General features: G+C 43.5%; 1 protein-coding gene across 1 annotated transcript; it reads right to left on the reverse strand.

Annotated features, from left to right (window-relative positions):
- Nucleotides 1–21015: 21015 nt before the first annotated feature.
- LOC136289068 (transient receptor potential cation channel subfamily M member 8-like) lies at nucleotides 21016–22582 on the reverse strand. Its single transcript, XM_066182533.1, has 3 exons — nucleotides 22531–22582; nucleotides 22061–22179; nucleotides 21016–21345 (listed from the first exon to the last, which is right to left on the reverse strand). Exons 1-3 carry the CDS (start codon nucleotides 22580–22582, stop codon nucleotides 21016–21018), a joined length of 501 nt encoding a protein of 166 aa, XP_066038630.1.
- Between the last annotated feature and the right edge of the window lie 959 nt (nucleotides 22583–23541).

The raw sequence follows: 23541 nt of genomic DNA on the forward strand, positions 1-23541 counted from the left end.
TCTGCAGTCAGGACACAATGAGATACTGTCTGTAAGAACCACATGAACACGGGAAGGCTGATTTACTAGGAGTCTGAGAAAACATTGCTGACTGAGAAAATATGGGGGCTGGGTGACTTTTCCCCCTCAAAAATGGAAAAATGTCTCCTGCAACTGAAGCCAAAAATGTCAAGCTCTAGAAGTGTGATTATTTATTAAGGGAATTCTTGCCAAGAAGATCTCTTCTTTGAGGAGGATTGTATTCAGCAAATAAAACCCAGAAATATTCATATTGGTCAATTCTTTGTGCCAATAATGTTTTTACGTATCAGAACAGCTATTTGGCGTTGGTTCTAGTCCTATTAACTTTGATTCTTGACATGCACAAGGCAAAAGAGGTTAATGTTTTGCCTTTATATTATGCTCAATGATCATGTATGTCAAGCCAAACAGAAAAGGAGCATTCAGGTACCTTGAAAGATAGCTAGTAAATCAATCAAAATTTGCTGTTTTCCTTGCTCCTTTGTTGTCAGTATTGTGGACACTGTAAGATGGTGAGACACAAAGGTAAGCGCTTTCTAGAATCTCATTTTTGTCTAAGGACCTTAATAAATCAAAAAACTACTGAAACTATCGGGAAGGGCAATTTGAGTATTCTCTCTGCCTTGAGAAAATGATGAAACCGCTTTTTTGAAACTGAAACCTCTGATTGTTTAGCCTTGTCCCAAATTCAGTTGTGCAATCGCACATTCTGGATTGGAACTCCTTCCCTAGGTCCTGCTGTGTGTGCCAGAAACTCAGGGGATGTGGAGTAGATACTCCTTGATGAAGGGTTGCTGTATTTTCATGTACTGTATTTTCTTTTTCTGAAAGAGAGGGAAGAGCTAATGGAGGTAAAACTGAACCGGTTGAGTGCACTAGGTGGTGTTCTGTCACTGTATCCCATGCATAGGATGTTTCTCCTTGTTTTTTTAAGGATGAAAAATGTAGAGAAGTCCTTTACACTCCTTTGGAGAGGACATCCATGGTACTTCACATCTGCTCAGCCTAGCTCTTACAGAGGCTCACAGGTAAGATTGGATCACAGCCAAGGAGGTTTTAGGAGTCTCTGGGATGTGTCTTCAAAGCACTGACCTCATCTGCATGAGTGGCACCTGCCTGTGACATGCTTCCCCAGCTTGAAACCCAGTAATGTTATAAGTTGTACTATATTCTATCTGGTTGTAGGGAACTAGTGCCATAAACATAAATTCTGTGCTTTACTAACCATATATTCTCTTAATAAAATGAAGTTTTAATTGTAACTACAATTTACTGCTGCCATTGCCGAGGATTCCTTAGAGTGTCCATTTGTCCCCTTTCTGTTGGATAGCACTTGTGACCTCAGGAATCTTCTCTGTGTATTTTTTAGGGAGAGGGTAAGCCTAGTGGGAGTTCACCATTAGAAATGAGGCTGTCTCTAAATATTCTGCCAATTCTCTATGCTTTGCATATATAAAGGTAGTAAAGAAAGGAAAATAAAATTAGTCAAAACAGACAACCCAGAATATGAAACCTGTTTCCACATTCTTTACATAAGAAAATGTGCCTTTATTGCTTTCCATATGAAGATATAGATGTACTTCCATCTGGAAGACAGCTTTTGAAAGCTTTGCAGAACTCAGCTGCAAAATATAGACTTTGAAATGAAAGTTGGTATAAAGCAACTGATTCTTTTATATATTGCATACTTCATGTATATAATGCTGTACATATTATAAGCATGCTAGTGGGGCATTCTATTTTCAGCACACTCAACTCTGACTTTGTTGCTCAAACAGCTAGTGGTTAATAATACAGATTTTTGAGGGTTTGTATGTCACCAGATTGTTTCTGAAATTTGAAATGATCTAATGAAAAGATCTTCATTAACATATACTTTTGCCTATCATTTTGAAAACAGATCCATGCCCAAATCTAATATCTACAAGGCTTCCCTTTTATCTCCCTCCTCAAAAGTTCCATCATTCATTTAAAATAAAGTCATACCCTCCAATAGGAATTTTTTATTGTAGTTGATATTACACTCTGTATGAACTAATATACTATGGGATTAAAAAACACAAGGACTAATATGCAGGAAAATTTTTTTCTTCTACTTCTATGCAAGAAATAAATTTAGTTGAATTTTTGTTCTTCTGAAGTTCTTTTCTTTCAAGAGGAAAATAAGGAACATACATTCCACTATTTACACTCTCTTACATGTACTTTCCACATACAACTACCTTCTGAAAAAGTACATGTGAAGAGCTGCCCTTTTACTGAGTGAACTAAGGTCATCCGCTCTGCCTTTGTCTGCTATTGAATAAATCACATCTTTCTTTTATGCAATGATGTGGAAGCTGCATCCCTTGATTTTGAAGGTATTTGCCACTGATCCTTTCTAATTTATCCTGGAAGATTGCTGAGCAGTAGTTTTCTAAACTCTAGTTTTCACTGCTGAAAAGGGACAAGACAAGCTTTCCTAGAAGTTGGGGAGAATTCTGGCAAAATTCTCCTGGCAGTCCAAGCTTCCTTCCAGCACATCTTTGTTGAAATGAATGAACAGGTTTGGAGGACATGGAAGAGGAAAGAGGGGAGGAAAAGGGACATTTCACAGTTTTTTGTCTGTCACGATGATCAGTTCTGCCTACTGAGATGAATATCCAAAAACAGTGGACCATAAAATAAACATAATAGCTCAAAACCATTTACAATCACCAACCAATTGTCTATTACGCATCTCTTTCAGTTCATGAGATCTACCTCAGAGTGGGGGGCTATTTCTAAATTCTAGGTCATATTTAACCATCAATTTCAGTCCACCAATTTCAAAGGGATGGAAGTAATACAAGGTAAAAGTTAGGAAACTGAAAGGAACAGCAAGCTAAAAGTTAAGAAAAGTCCCTGCACCATGTATCAAAAAGATGCTGTGAAGACAAGGTGGGGAAACTCCCTAAAAATGTGTGATTGTATTTCTCAGTGCTATAATCCCAGTTTTGGGAAACTGTTTCATGCTGCATTACAAATTCCAAACATGTATTTTGATATTTGGAAATTTGTTTATTGTGCTGTTTTTTTAAAAAGAGATTATTTTATTTTATTTTATTTTATTTTATTTTATTTTATTTTATTTTATTTTATTTTATTTTATTTTATTTTATTTTATTTTATTTTATTCTGTTTTTAAAGTGAATGAATAATCTACCACCTCTGTTGAAAACTAATCAGAAAGGTGCTGGCTATAGACAACAAGCTTGATTCAAAAGAAAATATTCAAATGAATACTTTGAATATTTACAGACTGCTTTGAGTTTTATTACTCCAGTTGAAATGTAATCAAAGTATTTAGAATTAGTGGCTTCAAACATAAGTGTAAAATTGAGGAATTTAAAAGTTAAAACTAGAAAGTTACATATTCTGCAGTGCCTAGCACAGTCTGGGTGTGTCCTTACATGATTCAGAAAGATGTCATGTTCATGACTTGTACTAAATTGTCCTACTCATGTGGTTTTAAACATGTTGAAGGGAGGGGTTACTATTTTTTGCTTACCAGCCTATCATTCCTCATGTGGTTTGTAAAGAAGTGCAGTCACTCTTGGAGCTAGTAATCCTGACTTTTGTTTGTGTTCCTCTCCCAGTCAGGACAACTGGCAGAGGGACTATTAAGGACAGCAGCCAGGCTGGGACATGTAAATTAGCTTCCTCCTGTTATCTCTGACACCCATTGGGTACAGGCTACACATCTGCCTACCATCAGCTTTAATTCAAGTTCATCATGCCCAGAGACAGCATCCTCCAGAATGAAGAAAAAACTGGCCTGCTGCCAACACCCTTTGTTCCTTCCATCTGGGTAGAACAGGATTACCTAGGATTAGCCAACACTTAGGTTCTCTGAACTGATCAGTTCAGTCAAATTACTGTGCAAAGTAAATTGATCCTCCCAAACAAAAGGGTCTGCCAGTGGGGAGGTACCTGAGAAAGCAGCATGCCTGTGTAAACAGTTCTGTCCTTTGCCACAGTGTGGAGTGTGTCAGCACCATACGCTGCCACTATGTATTTATTAAGTGACAGATTAACTCAGCATTTGGGACCCTGTTTCCAGCTGTGAGGATGATTGATGGGCTGACTACTGCTTCAGTCTTGGAAGTTATTTCCTTCATTGAACAGAGCCAAGAAGACAGGAAATTGCCCCCTTTGGAAATGCTAATCTCACCACTCCTTCAAAGACCAACCATAGCAGTTTCTTCCAGGCAAAGTCTTAAAAGTGGTACATTACACATCAAATGCATACGAATTAGAAATTTCTTTTCAAGGCTCTATCAGTTATTAAGGGTCTTCCTTTCCATATATTCATCATGCCCCACTTCACCCCTTAATTACAGTACAGTACTTTCTACTAATTGTGAGAAAGTCCATGGTAGCCAGGATCTGCATTAACTTCTGCACCCTCTGAGATGTATTTCAGGGTCAGGTAGAAAGGAGGCAGATGGGCCCCAATTCTTAGGGACATGGCCTTCAAGGAACAAAGACATGTTCCTTTTGTTCCCACCGGCAATGTTTCTTAAGAGAATGCCCCATGAAAAGTACATTTCATTAGTGTATTGCTTTGGCAAATCTCATGTCCACAAGACCTTGCACCCACACTGGTAAGGGAGTCACGGTTTCCCTACTGCTGTTGAATAGGGTCTCACTACCAGCCATTCATCTCCTGGTAACTTCTAGTGGGAAGATATCAATAAATCTTAAAATGGACTCTCGGCCATGGATCAGAGAATTTGGCCTGTCCAAACTGCTCTATCTTGACTCAGACCATGATCATTTTTTTTTGCCTTGTCTGATTCTTTACTTGTTGGGACGTGAAATTCAGGTTTACCAAATTTCTGTAAAATGGTTTGTTCTACCTACCTCACGTAAAAACCCCTCTTTGGTTTTTCCCTAGTTGTGGGTGCTGTCTATCACTATGCATCCCTGCCCAGGCTCTGCTGAGGGGCTGGGCTGATTGGCAGAGTCCATGACTTCTTCTCTGTTTATTATGTATGTATAAGATGTTGTCCTAATTGTCCTCTTGTTCTGGGTTACTCCCGTCCTCCCTGGGATTGGTTCTCGATTGTCCCCTATTCTTTCCACACCCCCTGTACTTAAGCCGAAACCCAAGGGCAAAAGCTCACTTCATACGTGGGGAGCCCTCTGGGTGGGATAAAGCCTAGGTGAAGCCCACATGGGAGTCCTCCTTTGGTCTTCCACGCTGTTTGCCATGCTTCTGCCAGAGGCTCAGACCCACCAAATTGGAAAGGTACTGAACCGTACCCCTTCATGTGGGCTCGGTGAGTGAGCTAGCCGGTAAGCAGCCCCCAACACCCGTATTATTTGCTGATTATATAAAGGTTCTTAAAAGCCCAGCACATTACTACTGCTCTGTACCACCTCTCATATCAGCATTGCATTATGAAGATAGAAAGGAAGTCAGGAAATGAAACCACCCAAACTAAGTCTGAGGCATATAAAAAATTTACACATTTTTCTTGGTGAAAACATAAAAATGCACTATTCTTTCCTTGCACCAGGCAACAGCAAGCAACAATAACCTTGGTGAGTAGCTCACCTTTATGCCTATAATGGCATAAATATAACTGGAGATGGATCAATAAAGGGCCAAGGTCAAAAGCAAGTTTCACTCCTAAGGTATTTATTTTCACGTGATCCTTAGAGGTAACTATGAGTTCATTTAATTTTGTTTTTTTTTTTTTTTTGCAACATCTTCTAAAGCTCCAAACAAGTGACTACATTTTTATGAAATGAGGAACATTTTGCGATGCAGATAAAACCAATTTATAGCTCCAGATACTTCCTTAGTCACCCTTTTAATGCTTAAAAGATGAACGTGCCTATTTTGCTTTAACTTAAAGTAATAATTTCAATGTACAGGAAATGATTTTTTTTTTTTTTTGGAGGGAAAAAGAACCTCTGGTTGTCTTTGTCTGTCCTGTGCAAAGAAAGTAGACCTTGTTTGAAGTTAGGATAAAATATTCATTCAAAGATTTAATATTTTCCTTGGTTTTGTTGGAACTTAATTTCAATCAAGATTTTTCTGCCAATACTAAGTGAAAAAGAATGAAACATCCTTATCTTTTAAAAGGAACATTAAAGGAAGCACCATCTCATTTCCCTTCATATTTCACTTTTTTAATTAATTACATCAGACATTAAAACCAAAGTTAAAACAGATGCTAGCACATATGTGTGTTGTCTGCAAGCAAGTTCCAGGTTTGGATTTGCTAAAAATAAAACTTCAATGAGCAGATATACTTGCCAAATTTGTGGTCACTCTAAGAGATTACAATCATTTGTGCTTTAGAAATTCTCTGGTGTAAGACCAAGAACCCATTTGAGGACATCCTAGGAAAAACTTTCCACCTGGCATAACCTTCACCTTAAGATGCACCAGAAACACCATCAGATGAGACTCGCATGAATTCCAGAGACCACTCCAGTGATTTGGGCTGGCAGCCAATTTATTCTAACTTGTGCACCTGTCTACTAGAAAAAAAAGAATCCACACATCTTTCATTTACACGGCCCTTCCAAAATGCCACATTGACAGGAATATTATCTACATTTTTATAGGTAAGATTAAATATTTGCATGTGACCTGTGGACATGGTGAGACCACAGCTAAACAGAGACCTGCCTCATCCCAGCAGCAGTCTTGGTCCAAGCCTTTGCTCTCGGTGTTTGTAGCAAAAACTATACCTGTCTTGTAACAGCTCACCTTGATTGTGTCTGGGCAGTGAATGTTTTTACAGGACATCTACCTGCTGAAACGTCCCTTGCTGGGATTTCTAGAATAAAAGAGTTTGATTTCTTCTAATTTAATGCACTGTCATGGAAATAATTGGGAAAGGTAATGGAATTATTTCCCATTCCTCTGAACACTCTGCAGGGATTTTTTAACCAAACCAGATAATTGACTAAGTCAACATAGCATTAAACTTCTATTTTTAGCACTCAAGTCCTTGTAAACATGATGTGGTGACAGGAACAGTTTTTCCAGCTGTGTTAATAATAAAAAATAACAGCAAAAAACCCTCCTAACAAATCAACACAATCTAAGAACCTCCAAATGAAAAAAAGGCATTTTGCTTGGCCTAGAGACTGAACAAAAATAGTCCCTCACTTGAGAAGCAGGTACTTAAAGATAGCGTACAAATGAGGTGGAGAAATGAGGAGCTCCTTTAATGTATTTATATATATCTGCTGTCTTGGTTTGGGGAGACAGGTATCTGCCAGGTAATAAAAAGAAAACAACTGGAGTTTCCTTTGGAATGGAGAGTGTAAACCCCTCCCTCCACCCCTTTTTTCTTCTTTTTCAATTATAAATTTACAATCAGAGACTCTTAGGCAAAGATTTGGGAAATAGGAATAGCAGTTCTTTACTAGAATGTATTACAAAGCAAACAAACACAGAAACCCCTACCAAACAACTACAGCATTAGTAACAAACAAAAACAGTACTAAGAACCTTGAGGGCTTTGTTTCACAAAACCCAGGGCAGTTTGGTTTCGGTGTTCCTGCAGGATCCTCAGAGCACCAAGCTGAAAGAGTGGAAAAGTCCCGGGCTGGTAGCTGGGATGGCAGGGTGTCCCGGCAGGCAGGGGCAGGATGTCCCAGCAGGGCAGGGGGTGCAGGGTCACACTGCAGCAAGACGAGCAGCGCCGAAGGAGCCGAAGGCGAGGCAAGGCCGGCCCAGCTCCCGCGGGTGGCAGAGAAAACTCTGGATTCAGGCCGAACGGGTGATAGTAGATTTCCAGGACTGGATCCCTTTGGCCACAGTGAAACTCTTCCAGCCAGCAATAGCCCTTCTCTCTCTCCCCGAACGCCGAACGCCGGAAAAAGAACAGCCCGCAGCTGCCTCAAGCTCTGTCTTTTACCTGCCTTATCTCCCTCTTCCAACTTTGTCCACCTCTTTGTTTCAGTTAAGGACTCTCCAACTCTCCAACACTTGGTCTCCTTGGTAACTTCTGGAGAAAAAATTCTTTAGAGAAAGAAGGAACAAACCTAACCCCCAACATCTGCACATGTATGTACAAATACATGTTTACACATGTGTATCTCTAAATTTGAGTATGTGTGCATTTATTCCATCTATATCCACAAATATATCTATATAGAAATAATGTCATGACTTAACATCTTGCCTGTGAGAGTGAAGTAAATAGCAGAGCACTTTTTTTGAGCACTGATGCTTGACAATGCTGCATTACTTTGAATTGGGAACTGACAGACCCACACATCCCTGCAAGTGTCAATGTTATAATGAAGAAACGTGATTATGTTATCTGTGTCAGGTAGAGATTTGGCCAATCACTCAATGTTCATCTTCTTTCATCACATATTAGCTTTGTTGTGTTTTAGGTGCTTTATTTTCAGCGGCAACACCATGTTGATCAAACTACAACTCTCATTCCATTTAGTGAGGAATAGAACAGCCTTCTGTTCTCAATTTAGGCATCTTAAAAGCATTCTTGAAATACAAAATCCTCTGTCAGCTGGGCTGAACAGCATGATAATAATGTTATTTTTCTTTCTAACACAAGATCAAAGCTTCAGACAAGGTGGCATATATCTTGGATATTCAGCCTCTAAAATTCAGGTCCGTTGAACCCAGAGATCGCTTGTTGCTGATTTTAGAGTGTAAAATTGCTTGTGAAGGAAGCATCCAGTTCCATGGCAGTATTTAACCACTGTCCTAAGTTCATGTACCACTGAGTACTTTGCTAAAATGTGAGGGATTTTCCTCTGATGTACTGTCATTTGTTTTACTACAGAAAATGAGCATGAAGCCAAGGCTCTGCAAGATCTGCAGAGAAAGCAGAAATACCGAAGAATTGTCAATCCAGCTCTCTTCAGCCTAGCTTTTAAATTTACAGGGAGGAATTAATATTTGCCTTCTTTCCACTCCTTACATTGTAACTGTCCTGCATAAATCTAGGAGAGGCTCTAACCTCAAGTTATTAGCAGTCACTGGGCAATTTACTCCTGCTTTCCTTCTCCCCTTCCCCAGCTCCATAAAAACATTGTATTTCCCTCTTACAGTGCCAAAGTGCCTAACCAATGCATAAGAAGGCTCTAAGCGTGGATTTGGCCTCCAAAATACTGTGTTGGTCTGGCCTGGGAAGACATGAAATGCCTCAACATTCACTGCAAGAACTTCTGCTCATGACCAATTGTCCGATAAGATATTAATGTCTCCTCACAAACTGCAAGAACTGCGGTCATTGAGTTGCTGTCTTCCAGAAGGGCTGCAGGCAGACCTGAATCTGGATTCCTTCTCTCATCTAAGAATTTCTCATCACCAGAGATGACAGAAGAATCACCTGAACCCTCTGTCTGAAGACTCGATGAGTACAGGAGAAAATCTTTGAGCAGCCATTGAAAGTGAGAGCTGTTTTAAATCCCCAAATCAGTCAATCAGAAATAAAAGGAATCATGACAGAAGAGCTGGCCATGTTTCCCATGGCAAGATTCTGAACTGATGGAATGTAAAACTTTTCACTTGAATTAGTGCAAGAGCACTTGAGGGCAATAGTCTGGAGAAAGAAAGCATTTTTAATTGGAGTAACAGAAGGGAGAAGGGGCACTTCTCACCATGCTAACTGGAAAAGCAAACTCACTGATTTTCCTCACTGAACTGGTCAAGAGCTTTCTTTCCTGCTTTATTTAATTTAAACATGGATCTTCTGTGGCTCCACTGCATTGCACACAGATGGAATGCTTTTGTAAAGTGAAAAGAGAATTGCTTACTTGTCAGCCTGAATAACCTCAGCTATCATGAAGAGACTGCTTACATTATGCTTAAAGGAAGTTTCATTCCTTTTGTCCCTTCATCTTTTCCCTTTATCTGAGTTTTGTTAGAGTCTTAATACTCCTGTCATTTACAGGAATGTCCTGGTGTCTTGGTTTAGGAAGACAGGTATCTGCTAGGTAAAATTACAATCAGAGGCTCTTTGGCAAAGATTTGGGAAATAGGAATAGCAGTTCTTTACTAGTATGTAATACAAAGCAAACAAACACAAAAAAAACTCCCCCCCTACCAAACAACTACAGCATTAATGACAAACGACAACAGTACTAAGAACTTTGAGGGCTTTGTTTCACAAAACCCAGAGCAGTTTGGTTTTGGTGTCTCTGCAGGATCTTCAGAGCACCAAGCTGGAACAGTGGAAAAGTCCCGGGCTGGTAGCTGGGATGGCAGGGTGTCTCGGCAGGCAGGGGCAGGATGTCCCGGCAGCGCAGGGAGTGCAGGGTCACGCTGCAGCAAGAGGAGCAGCGCCGAAGCAGCTCGACGGCGAGGCAGAAAAACGGCGGCTGAGATCTTCGAGGAGCGGCTGACACGCGTCTCTCGAACGCCGGAAGCAGAAAAGCACACAGCTGCCTCAAGCTGTGTCTTTTACTTGCGTTATCTCTCCCTTCTACCTTTTGTCCACTTCTTTGTTTCAGCCAAGCACTCTCAAGTATTCAACATCCGGTCCTCTTGGCAACTCGTGGGGAAAAAATTCTCTAGAGAAAGAAGGAACAAACTCAACCCTCAACATTATTCACCCCGAATTTTTTTCCCATACAAACATATTACATTGAGTTTGAACTAGTAAAACTACATATATATATATGCAAATATGGATGCAGCCACATTGTCATGGGTAGTTCACTCCAAAACAAGGTCCCCTTGAGGTATGCATCGGGTCTCTCTATCTTTTTGCATCACCCACTAGGTGCAATCTGGTCCCTGAGCGAAGACAACCCCACGGATGGGATTGTCTTTCCTGGAGGCAGGATTAATCTAAACAGTTTTTCTCAGCATACTTCTCATGTGTACCACTGGAACCTTATCTCCGTCTGTTTTTTGCAAGGGCTCAGATTGGGCAGGACCTGCTCGGTTGGTGGACCCTCGAGTGTTCACCAACTAGGTGGCCTTTGCTAAATTAGTATCTTAATTTTTAAAGGTTCTTCTATCCAGTGCTTTCAAGGTAGTTTTAAGCAGGCCATTGTACCGTTCAACTTTCTCGGCCGCTGGTGCATGATAAGGAATATGGTACACCTACTCAATGCTATGTTCTTTAGCCCAGGTGCTTATAAGACTATTCTTGAAATGAGTCTCATTGTCCGACTCGATTCTTTTAGGGGTGCCATGTCTCCACAGGACTTGTTTTTCCAGGCTCAGGATGGTGTTCCGGGCAGTAGCATGAGGCACAGGGTAGGTCTCTAACTATCTAGTGGTGGCTTCCACTATGGTTAGTACATAACGCTTGCCCTGGCGGGTTTGGGGAAGGGTGATGTAGTCAATCTGCTAGGCTTTTCTATATTTATATTTGGACCACCGCCTACCATACTATAAGGGCTTCACCCGCTTGGCTTGCTTGATTGCAGCACATGTCTCACAGTCATGGATAACTTGAGAAATACTGTCTATGGTTAAATCCACCCTTCGGTCTCGGGTCCACTTATAGGTGGCATCTCTGCCTTGATGACCCGAGGCATCATGGGCCCATCGGGCTAGGAACAACTTTCCTTTGTGTTGCTAATCTAAATCTATCTTTGACACTTCTATCTTGGCAGCCTGATTTACTTGCTTGTTGTTTTGGTGTTCTTCATTAGCCCGACTCTTGGGAACATGGGCATCTACATGGCGGACTTTTACAGGCAGCTTCTCTACACGAGTGGCAACGTTCTTCCATTCATTAGCAGCCCAGATTGGTTTTCTTCTACGCTGTCAGTTGGCCTTTTTCTACCTTTCCAGCTAGCTCCACAGAGCATTGGCTACTATCCACGAATCAGTGTAGAGGTAGAGCTTTGGCTACTTCTCTCTTTCAGCAATGTCAAGGGTTAATTGAACAGCTTTGAGTTCAGCAAGCTGACTTGATCTCTCGTCTTCTTTAGTGGCTTCTGCAACCTGTCGTGTGGGGCTCTATACGGCTGCTTTCCACTTACGGTTCATTCTCACGATGCGACAGGAACTATCAGTGAAAAGGGCGTAGTGTGTTTCTTCTGTTGGCAGTTGGTTGTATGGAGGAGCTTTTTCAGCTCGTGTCACTTGCTCTTCTTCGTTCGTGAAACTGAAGTTTTCTCTTTCCGGCCAGTTTGTAATTATCTTCAAAATTTCAGGGCGATTTGGGTTTTTAATACGGGCACGCTGTGTGATGAGGGCAGTCTATTTGCTCTATGTGGCATCGGTGGCATGGTGCGTGGAGGGAGCCTTTCCTTTAAACATCCACCCCAGCACTGGTAGTCGGGGTGCCAAGAGGAGTTGTGCTTCTGTGCCAATTACTTCTGAGGCGGCTTGAACTCTTTCATAGGCGGCCAAGATCTTTTTTTTTGTGGGAGTGTAGTTGGCTTCAGATCCTCTGTAACTTCGACTCTAGAATCTCAGTGGTCGGCCTTGGGTCTCCCCTGGCACCTTCTGCCAAAGGCTCTAGGACAAACTGTTGTTCTTGGCTGCAGAATAAAGCACATTCTTCACATCTGGTTTCGTCCTGACTGGGCCAAGGGCTACTGCATGAGCAATCTCTTGCTTGATCTGGGCAAAGGCTTGTTGCTGTTCAGGGCCCCAGTGGAAATTGTTCTTCTTGCGGGTAACCAGGTAGAGAGGGCTTACGATTTGACTGTACTTAGGAATGTGCATCCTCTAAAAACTTATGGCTCTTAGGAAAGCTTGTGTTTCTTTTTTGCTGGTCGGTGGAGACATTGCTGTGATCTTATTAATGACCTCAGTGGGGATTTGCCGCCGTCTATCTTGCCACTTTACTCCCAGGAACTGGATCTCTCTGGCAGGTCCCTTGACTTTGCTCTTCTTGATGGCAAACCTGGCTTTCAGTAAAATCTGGATGATCCTCTCTCTTTTCTCGAATACTTCAGCTGCAGTCTTTCCCCACACAATGATGTCATCAATGTACTGTAGATGTTCCGGAGCCTCACCCTTCTCCAGTGCAGCCTGGATCAGCCCATGGCAGATGGTGGGGCTGTGTTTTCACCCTTGGGGCAGCCGGTTCCAGGTGTACTGCACGCCGCTCCAGGTGAAAGCAAACTGAGGCCTGCATTCTGCAGCCAGAGGAATGGAGAAAAATGCATTGGCAATGTCAATAGTGGCATACTACTTCGCTGCCTTGGACTCCAGCTCGTACTGAAGTTCTAGCATGTTCGGCACAGCAGCGCTCAGCGGTGGAGTCACTTCATTCAATGCATGATAGTCCACAGTCAGTCTTTATTCTCCATCAGACTTGCGCACAGGCCAGATGGGGCTGTTGAAGGGTGAGTGGGTTTTGCTGACCACTCTTTGGCTCTTCAGCTCACGGATCATCTTGTGGATGGGGATCACGGCGTCTTGATTTGTCTGATACTGCTGACGGTGCACTGTCGAGGTGGCAACAGGTACTTGTTGTTCTTTTACCTTTAGGAGTCTCACTGCAGATGGGTTCTCTGATAGTCCCGGCAAGGTGTTCAACTGCTTAATGTTCTCTGTCTCCACAGCAGCTATTCCAAAAGCCCATCTGAGTCCTTTAGGGTCTTTATAATATCCATTCCTGAGGAAGTTTATGCCCAGAATACATGGAGCCTCTGGGCCGGTCACAATCGGAAGTTTCTGCCACTCTTTCTCGGTCAGGCTCACCTCGGCTTCAACCAGAGTCAGTTCTTGTGATCCTCCCGTCACTCCGGCAATGGAAATCGGTTCTACCCTCACATGTCTTGATGGCATTAGAGTACACTGCGACTTAGTATCTACTAAAGCTTCATATTTTTGTGGCTCTGATGTGCCAGGCCATCGAATTCACACAGTCCAAAAAACCCGATTTTTCCGTGCCTCTTCCTGGCTAGAGGCAGGGCCCCTCTAGCACTGGTTATTATTCCTTTCTTGGACATACATGGTAGAGGTTCCTTCGAGGGAATTTGACACAGCATTCTCACCTCTGTAATACTTGGCAGCTTGCTCATGGGAGGTTGAGGCTACTTTCATTCTAGTGGAACTCTTTCTGTTAGCGTTTTTCTCCTTGAGCTCACGTACCCGTGCTGCTAGGACAGAAGTAGGTTTCTCATGCTACGCTCTCATGTCTTCCTTATGGTCTCGCAGATAAAACCACAGGTCAGCTCGAGGGGTGTACCCTCTCTCTCTCGCTGGGGGATGTTGGGCTCTGATTCTGGGGCTTGTGACTCGCACTGGTGCTACATGGGAACTGTTTCTTCTCATCTCCTCTCTCACCTCTTTTATCTCTTCTTTGAGTTCCTTCACCACCGCAGAGACATGAGCTTGCATTGGGCCACTGATCATACTTTCATAATTTCTGAGCTTGTTGGCAACAGAACTCACTGTCTCTGGGTTATCCTCGGCATTAATTGTTGCGATGAATGTGGCGTATTGGGATGGTCCATGAGTTGCCAGATTTTACAACATGTGCCTTGTGCATTTAACTTTGTCGGGGTCATTATCATGCTGTCCGGTCTTCTTAAAAAGTACTTCCAATACTGCTATTTCTCTCAACTGTTGGATTTCTTCCTCAAGGGTCTTCTATCGCATTCTATTGTTGTGCTCTTGCATTCTGTCTCTGTGGACAAATCTCTTTCTCACACTTATTAGAAGTCGTTCCCAAAGGGAAAGGGGCCCTTGCTCTCTTACAAATACTTGATTTATACCTGAGTCCTGGGTCAAGGGTCCCAAATTCCTTGCTTCAGCACTATCTAGTTGCACACTTGTACCCATAAGGTCTCAGACTCGAAGTAGCCAGGCTGTATAAGCCTCACGTCCTCGTCGTGCAATATCTTTTTGCAGATTACGTAGACTTTCATATGTCAGGGACTCAGTGATGATCTCAACTTGTGGCTCTTCTGTGGATTGTGAGGACCCTCCTTTCTTACTCTTAATATCAGGATCTGACGATTTCACTTTACACTTCCTTGTTTCCACAGGGGCGACTGCTGCTGGCTGTGGCTGCCCTTGTGGTTCAGCTGGAACCTGGACAGTTGTAACATCTGTGGGTTCTACTGCTGCACTATCAGTCTCTGCCTTCTCGGGGCCGGGGGAGGGTTTTTCATGAGCTGGGGAAATGTACTCCTTCAGCATTTGGCCTATCTCTTTTACTAGAACTTCAACGCAATCCAGGTGGGTTTTTTCTGAGGCAGGCTGTGGGGCAGAGTTAGGCTCTGGGGTATCATCCCTATTCTGTGGGGTAGGTATCAGGGTGGTTATCTAGGTCAATCTTCCCTTATCTCTGAATGCTAAACAGAATACGCATATTAGCAGCACCAGCCATTGTATGATATTATTAGCATTCAGAGAGGATTTAAACCCTTCAAAAACTGGTGGGGCAGACTCAAAGAGATGGGTAAAGGGTTGGGAAAAAGAAACTTCCTCCGGTGTCATTTCTTCACAGTAGGTACCATTGTTAAAGTAACTCCAAAAACACACAGTTAGTGTACGATAGCCCTGAATCCATGTGCCTGCCTTCCAGAGGAAATTAAAAATCCATGAGTTCTTCACCTTATTAAGCCATAAAATAAACTGGATGACAGTCACAGTAGCTTTAGTTATAGGGCTCATGTTTAGATAAGGGCCTGCAAATGGAAGGAATACAGCCACAACCACATGCCACTCAAACCAGGCTAAGTTAGACCACATGATGCAGCTTAATGAGGTTTTTATATCCAACGCACACAAAAGAAAGTACTAGGTTAGTTAAGAACTGCTATTTTTCTTCTCTTTTCTTTTCTTAGTGCCTTCAAGCCCCACGTTGGGCGCCAAAATCTGTCTTGGTTTAGGAAGACAGGTATCTGCTAGGTAAAATTACAATCAGAGGCTCTTTGGCAAAGATTTGGGAAATAGGAATAGCAGTTCTTTACTAGTATGTAATACAAAGCAAACAAACACAAAAAAAACTCCCCCCCCACCAAACAACTACAGCATTAATGACAAACGACAACAGTACCAAGAACTTTGAGGGCTTTGTTTCACAAAACCCAGGGCAGTTTGGTTTTGGTGTCCCTGCAGGATCTTCAGAGCACCAAGCTGGAACAGTGGAAAAGTCCCGGGCTGGTAGCTGGGATGGCAGGGTGTCTCGGCAGGCAGGGGCAGGATGTCCCGGCAGCGCAGGGAGTGCAGGGTCACGCTGCAGCAAGAGGAGCAGCGCCGAAGCAGCTCGACGGCGAGGCAGAAAAACGGCGGCTGAGATCTTCGAGGAGCGGCTGACACGCGTCTCTCGAACGCCGGAAGCAGAAAAGCACGCAGCTGCCTCAAGCTGTGTCTTTTACTTGCGTTATCTCTCCCTTCTACCTTTTGTCCACTTCTTTGTTTCAGCCAAGCACTCTCAAGTATTCAACATCCGGTCCTCTTGGCAACTCGTGGGGAAAAAATTCCCTAGAGAAAGAAGGAACAAACTCAACCCCCAACACCTGGGCACAGAAAAGCTGCCTCAGAAAAATAGCACATCACCTTTTCTTCCCTGCTGTGCAGCCCCCTATGAAAGCTCCTGGGACTCTTCAGGGGGTGCCTGAAAAATAGGAGAAAAAAGCAGGACGTGGACAGGAGGGAATGACAGAAGCCTGCATTCACGTTAAGTGCTATTTATTAAAGTGAATCCCCAGTGAGCACAGCCCCTATATACATGAAAGCACAGAGGATTAATGACAATCGCCTCAGCAATGACAGAAGCAACAAGTGGCCTTCCTCCACTGGCCTTGATATTACCTGTCAGACTCAGTGCAGCACACACACACACATACACTCACCATACACAAAGCAGCCTTGCCCTGGACCTTGTGGCTGAGGTGTGTGGGTGCAAATTATGTTGAACCTTGGATTTCATTTTCCACAGGGCAAAGTGATAAGTCACAGAATCGCAAAATCCCTAGGTCAGAAGAGATTTTCGAGATCATTGAGTCCAACCCAGCCTTAACACCTCGACTAAAGCAAGGCACCAAGTGCCTCACCCAGTCTTTCTTTAAACACATCCAGGGATGGTGACTCCACCATCCTGAGCAGACCATACCAATACTTTATCACCCTTTGTGTAAAAAGCTTTTTTATACTATCCAGCCTATATTTCCCTTGGCACAGCTTGAGACTGTGTCCTTTTGTGCTGCCTGTCAGTTGCTGCCTGTGTGTCAAGCCCCTGCATGTGCTTTTATACTCTCAAGATGAGAGAAACTGAATTAGTGTAGGAAAAGGAGGCTGAGCTCTAGAAACGCTGCCCTGTGAGCTTGTCCATCTTTCTGCTGGTCATCACTTCAATGGATGGGCTGATGCACTCATCAAGAGCATTTCATGTGACCTGGCTGCAGGAGCAGGCTAAAAGTTGCTTTTACCACACTGTTGAAATAGACAATTTTGCACGTGGAGATTAACAGTCCTTGGATGTTTTGGCCATGTTTATCCAAATGCCTGCTCATTAATCAACTCAGTGGGAAGATCTACAGTGAGCTATTGCCAGGTCTGCCATGGCCTCAGAAAAACGCTTCATGAAAAGCACCTCAATAAAGGGCACACTCTCTTTCTGTTGGAAGGTGTGCAGTTGTCTAGGAAATTGCTGTGATATACTGGGATTCATGCCCCCAAAAACGTGAGAGTCCTATTTTCATGCCTGTTCCTCTGTTGCATTTTTCCCTTTTCCCACTGAGTTTGTTCCAGCACTGTCTTGGGCACCAGCAGGTGCAAGAGCAGTTCACACCCTGAACATGAAACCTCCCGTCTCCTGCTACCCTTCCTTTGACAGCTGAGCAGGAAAGAGTGGTTACCCACAGATGGGAAATGAAGGTGTGTTGCCATCTCCCCCATCCTCTGAGATGGCAAGACATGGAAAGATGACCCATCCTAGGCTTTTGTGAGAACTTTGAGTTCCCCTTATGAGACACATGTTTCAGAACTAATGTAGAAACAATTTAAGCTAAAAGACCTTTCAGGATTGTCCCATAGACAACTTCTGGATGTTGTGCTTTCTTTTGTGCCTTCTTTTGTTTTCAGCCCAAAGTTAAAGACATTACGAACAATTTCCCCTTGCAGAAAAGCTGAACATTTCCAGTTTCCTGTGACCCATCCCTTCTCTCATCACTATACCAATAAATGCCCCCACCGTTTGATTAGGTGTTTCCAGCCCTATGCTACCAGAAGTAGTGAGATTGAGAATAACTGGAGACTTTGAATTAAAAGATTAGTGGAAACAAATTGTAATGAAAGACATCAACAGAATTTTGAACCTTGATTTCATTTTACACATAGGAACTGGAATTGCTTTAGTGGAGGAAAGTATAATTTTTTTGGAGAGTTAAGACTTAGCAGTCCCCAGAGCAGGACAATAGGGGGCCACTGTGCCAAAGTGTCAGTCCAGCTCTTTAGGCCTGAAGACAGGAAAAAAAGTTTTAAAAATTCACAGTGACAACACAGACAAGCTTTTTTCATCTGTCTGTATAGAAGAAAGAATTACTACTTCAATTTCTATCTGAAACTTCAGGAACAGGCTTAATGGGACTCTGCACCAGAACTTGTCTCTCTGAAGAGGAATTTGCTGCCTCCAGGGTCAGGAATGCGGGAGAGGGTGGAGGAGTGTTCTGTAGTTGTCCTTGTGGACTTTCAAGGGTGAATCCAGGCTAGGAAGAGTATTAATTTGAAAGAAAAGTAGTAGAAAAGTAGATACAAAAATGAAGATAGATTTGCCTCTGAATCCTAATGTCTTTATCCTTGGGGATTTTGATTCCGTTACAAACATTAGCAAAGATCAAGGGCATATTATTTCAGGGCCAAGTCTGTTTGGAAAGAAGTCAATTCAACAAATGTGGAAATCAGCTAAAGAATTGAAAACTGATGTGAGATATTCAATGGAATTCTCAGATCTTTTAGGAGTCTTCCCACACTTGACTTGGACCTTCAAGGAACTTCTTGTATCTTTTAAACCCAAACCTACTCTCTCCACTTATCCTCGTAGATCCACCTAGCCCTTCCTTTGCACATTTTGCCTTTGATACTCTTTCAGAATATCTTCTCCCCTTCCTACCATGCTTTTTTGGAGGCACAAAATGCTGCCTATTATCTACCTAGACCACCAAGAAAAGATGGAGAGCATTCTCCCCATTGCTTATTTTAGCGTCCCCTTCTGCCTTTCACGTTGTCTATTTTTACTGCCTCTGCCAGTAGGGAAGACTCAGACAGATGGCAAGTACTGGATTTTTAATGAGGAATGGATGTGTATGGCAAACCAAACCTCACCTCAGAGTCAGAGTGGCATCCAAGGAGATGTTCTTAAGAAAATCCTCCTCAATGAAAATTAAAGGAGGATGGTTTACCCATTTTCTAAAATTAAGGTGGTTTTTTACATCTATTCTTCATTGGCTGTTGAACTGATGCATCTCAAGCGAGAAAAGAAACAAAAAAGACAATTTGGCCATGCAGATGGAGTCGACAGTGGGAAAGAGAGACATGAGATGAGACTAGTTTCAAATTTCTTTCTTACCTACTTGTCCAAAGAGACAAAGCTCATGTTTTCACAGGTTAAGAGGCATGCCTGCACCTGTGCATCTGTGTATCTTCCTTCCTAATATTCTTTCAGTGACATTGCAGACTGCATTGTCTGAAGCTATTATATTTCTAGAAGGTTTATGAAAAAGCCTTCTGAAGTTCTACTAAGCCAAGTAGAACTTCAGGCACTTGAGCCAAGGCAATCCCAAGCACAAATTACAGGCTGTGAGGAGACTAGATTAAGAGCAGCCCAAGAAGAAGGACTTAGGAGTGTTGGTGGATGAGAAGCCCAACATGTGAGCTCCCAGATTAGAAAGCCTCTGTCCTTGGCGGCAGCCAAAGAAATGGGACCAAAGCAGGTTGAGGGAAGGCATTCTGTCCTTCTACTATCCTCTCGTGAAACCCCACTGGGTCCGTTTCTGGGCCCTTCAGAATAAGAAGGACATCACCTTGCTGAATCACGTCCAGAGCAGGTCATAGGGCCTGGTGCAGCTCTCCTGTGAGAAACGGTTGACAGGCGTTGTTCCGAATGGAGAAGAGAAGGCTCTGGAGAGATCTCAGAGTACCTTCCAGCAACTAAGAGTGCTATAAGAGAACTGGAGAGGGCCTTTTGATGAGGGCATGGAGTGATAGGATAAGGAAGAATGTTTTCAAACTGAAAGAGGCCAGGGCATTATTAGATGTTTGAAAGAAATTCCTCTCTGTGAAGGTGGTGAAGCACCGGCACAGGTTGCTCAGAAAAGCTGTGGATGCCCCATCCTGGAAGTGTTCAAGGCCAGCTTGCATGAGGTTTTAGGGAATCCGGTCTAGTGGAAAGGGTCCCTGCCCATGGCATGTGGGTCACACGGGGAGATCTTTAGGGTGTCTTCCAACTCAGACTGTCCAATGATCCCGTGAAGCAAAATCTTACTATCTGCTTGCCTTGCCGTGACTCCGTTCCTAACTGGCCTCTGTTGAACCCCACTGGCCCCTTTGTCTAACTATGCACAGCAGCTTTTGCTGTCATGGTAAACAGATGGTTTGATGAGCAAGGTCCTGCAATCATATCTAGCAGAGCAGACTGCACACTTCCTCCCCTTCCTCTGTAGTTAAAATCAAGAATATAAAGGCCATTTGTTGTTGCTCCGAATAAAAAGCTCCATAATACTGAAACCATTTAGAGGTTATTTTGGGTACACAAAGATTTTACCATTATGTTTAGAGTTCCTCTAATTGTGTTAGAAACAATATGAAGTTCCAATTGAAATATGAAATGATATCTGCTGTATAAAAACTGAAAGGAGTTACATCACAAGTCATGAGTTAGAAATCGAGCTGGTTGCAGAAATTCACAAACTCTAAAGGTACAACATGTGTAGAATGGAGGGCCCAAACCACCTTTCTGTCTACTGCCTGGAATTGGTTAATCAAAAAAGTTAATGTGAAACAAAGACATTTTCAAGAAAAGCTTGTAAGCTACAAGCAAAAAACAATTGCAAATCATATATTTAATTTAATCTTGACATTTGCAGTTAAGAGTGAATGACTTATTATGTGGTGATGGTTATGTGGTAATGCTCCTCACTCACTGAAAGCTGTATCTCCATCTCCTCCTTGCTGTTTTTGTAATCTCTTTTGAAACCTCTCTGGAAATCCTCCACCATCTTCCACAGGAAGGTGAGGAGGGCATCGTTGTAGGAGTTCTTGGCAAACTGCAGGTTCCAGAACACCAGGCTGCTCAAGTTGTTGGTGTATAGCTTCATCAGGACCCCTGGGGTGAGGGAGTTCCGCAGATTCAAGCCGTTCTCCAGGAAGAGCCAGACAAATTTGGGCCTGTCTTTCACCAGGGCTGTGAACGTCACATCCTGAAGGTCAGCAGCCTAGGAAGAACTGGAAAAGCAAATGTGAGGGATCACATGTGAGACATGTAAATTTCATCTATGGCCTGATACACAATCACTGTCACACTTTCATCAGAATCAGGCCGGGGGCTTTTTCTGTGCACAATTGCCTTGGCTAGATGGCCCAGAGCATTTCTGGCATGGGCAGATCACCTTTCTAACCAGTGATGATAGAATGGATGGATCATCAGCGAATGATGGAGCTGGCTCTATGGATTATCCTGACTGAATGAGTTGGAAAGGACCCACAAGGATCATGGAGTCCAGCCCCCGGCCCTGCACAGACACCCCAACAATGCCACCCTATGCATCCCTGAGAGTGTTGCTCAAATGCTCCTTGGGCTGTGGCAGCCTTGGGGCCGTGCCCATTCCCTGGGGAGCCTGGGCAGCGCCCTGTACCCTCTGGGAGAAGAACCTTTCCCTGGTCTCCAGCCTGAGCCTCCCCTGGCACAGCTCCAGCCATTCCCTGTGGTCCTGTCCCTGTAACAGTAGAGATGGGAGCTGCCCCTTGTGAGGAAGCAGCAGCTGCCAAGGAGGTCTGACCTCCTCTTCTCCAGGCTGAACGGAATGTGACGATCAGTGCGGGAGCAATAGACACTCTCTTGACACAGAGGCCCAGGTGCTGAGACAGTGGCTCCTGCTGGGATGTGTCCCTCCCCACAGCTGCCAGCACTCCCTCAGAAGGGGGCTGCACCTGCCAGTTTCGGTCATTGGTGAAGATCTTGTCGCTGGCCAGGTCCAGCTGGTTCCATTCCAGCAGCAGCTTCAGCTGCCCGTTCCAGTTCTCCCTGTCGTGCTCCTTGGTGCGGAAAGCTGCAGGCGAGGAACAATCTCTGAGTAACAACCAGGCACATTTATCATCGCTGCTTCTCACACTGCCAGGACAAGACTTCTTCCAAGTGGCTTTTTCCCCAGACTCATGCACATCTTCCTGACTGGGGGCTGGAGGCTGCTGGAGGCTCAGGGATGTGTTTATGGTCCAGGAGCACTTCCTAACCAAGATCAGCACAAGGCTTTCTTCAGGCTGCTCAGAGTCCTGCACCCTCTACACCAGGGAGATTCTGCAGGATTCCCAAGTGGGGCCCGACCAGCATCCCCAAGACTCTCCAAAATGCCTTCCCAGTTACCTGGTTTGGATCTTTCCCACGCTCAGAGATCCCATACTGCTGTTGTAGCCTGCCCACACCCCTTCAGCAGAAGAAGACAGGCTCCACATTGTGACAGGAGCTTAGCTCTAGGGAGATGGCACTGCTCTAAGGAAACCTCCTCTAGGGAATAAATAGCCATCCCATTTCCATTTATTATTAAATTCCCAAACAAACCCAGAAAAACAATTATTTGCCTTTGTACAGAGCAAAGGAAATGGCATTGCTCAAAATTTCATTGCCACCTTCTTCTATTTTGATCACTGTCAGTAAATGAGGGCTTTCAAGGATGTCTTTGATCTACAAAAGAATAGAAAAATTCCCTTTCAAAGCTATCAAGGCAGTTTAGTAGCAGATCTCCTAGATCCTTTAACAAAGAAATTTACCACCGCATCGTAGCAAAGTTGCTTCTCATCAGTCCTGGGTTTTAACAAATTTAAAAAAGCCTAAATGGAAGTAGATAATGAGTTAGATTTTAAAGTCACCAAAGGACAACATTAATTATCCTCTGAACATACAGCAAAGAACTATGATTCCCCTATGCAGAACATCTTGAACACCAAGATATCGTCTCAGTAATTAGAAGCAGCAACACATTTGCCTTACGGTCATCCACTGAATGTCACTTTGCAAAGCAGAAGACCACACAGAGGCAAAACAAAGGCCTTGCTTTGGTTTCAAACATTTTCCTAGGAAGGCATGAGAAGAACCCAATTCTCTTAAGGAATCAAAGCTCTCCAGGAATGAAAGTCCACTCAGTGTTACAAAAGTAGCCCAAACAAATGAGTAGATTGCAAAAGGGCTAATCCTCCCCCTGCTCCAGATATCAAAGTGGCCAAGAAAGTAGAGCTCTCCCCTCTTCTTCTCTGCAGGAGAAGCAGGATGACTAAGAGGAAAAGTCCCAGCTATTCCTTCAGTCCTCCATCACCAAAGCTGTGCCATAGCACAGGTGCTGCCTTCAAAGTGACCCCAGTTCCAGCCTAGACCTCTCACCTTCCAGACAACTCCTTCCCCAACACGCCCAGCAGCA

This window comes from Chamaea fasciata, unplaced genomic scaffold (genome assembly GCF_029207755.1).
Source record: "Chamaea fasciata isolate MVZ Bird 193981 ecotype frontalis unplaced genomic scaffold, bChaFas1.0.hap1 SCAF_4, whole genome shotgun sequence".
NCBI lineage: Eukaryota > Metazoa > Chordata > Aves > Passeriformes > Sylviidae > Chamaea > Chamaea fasciata.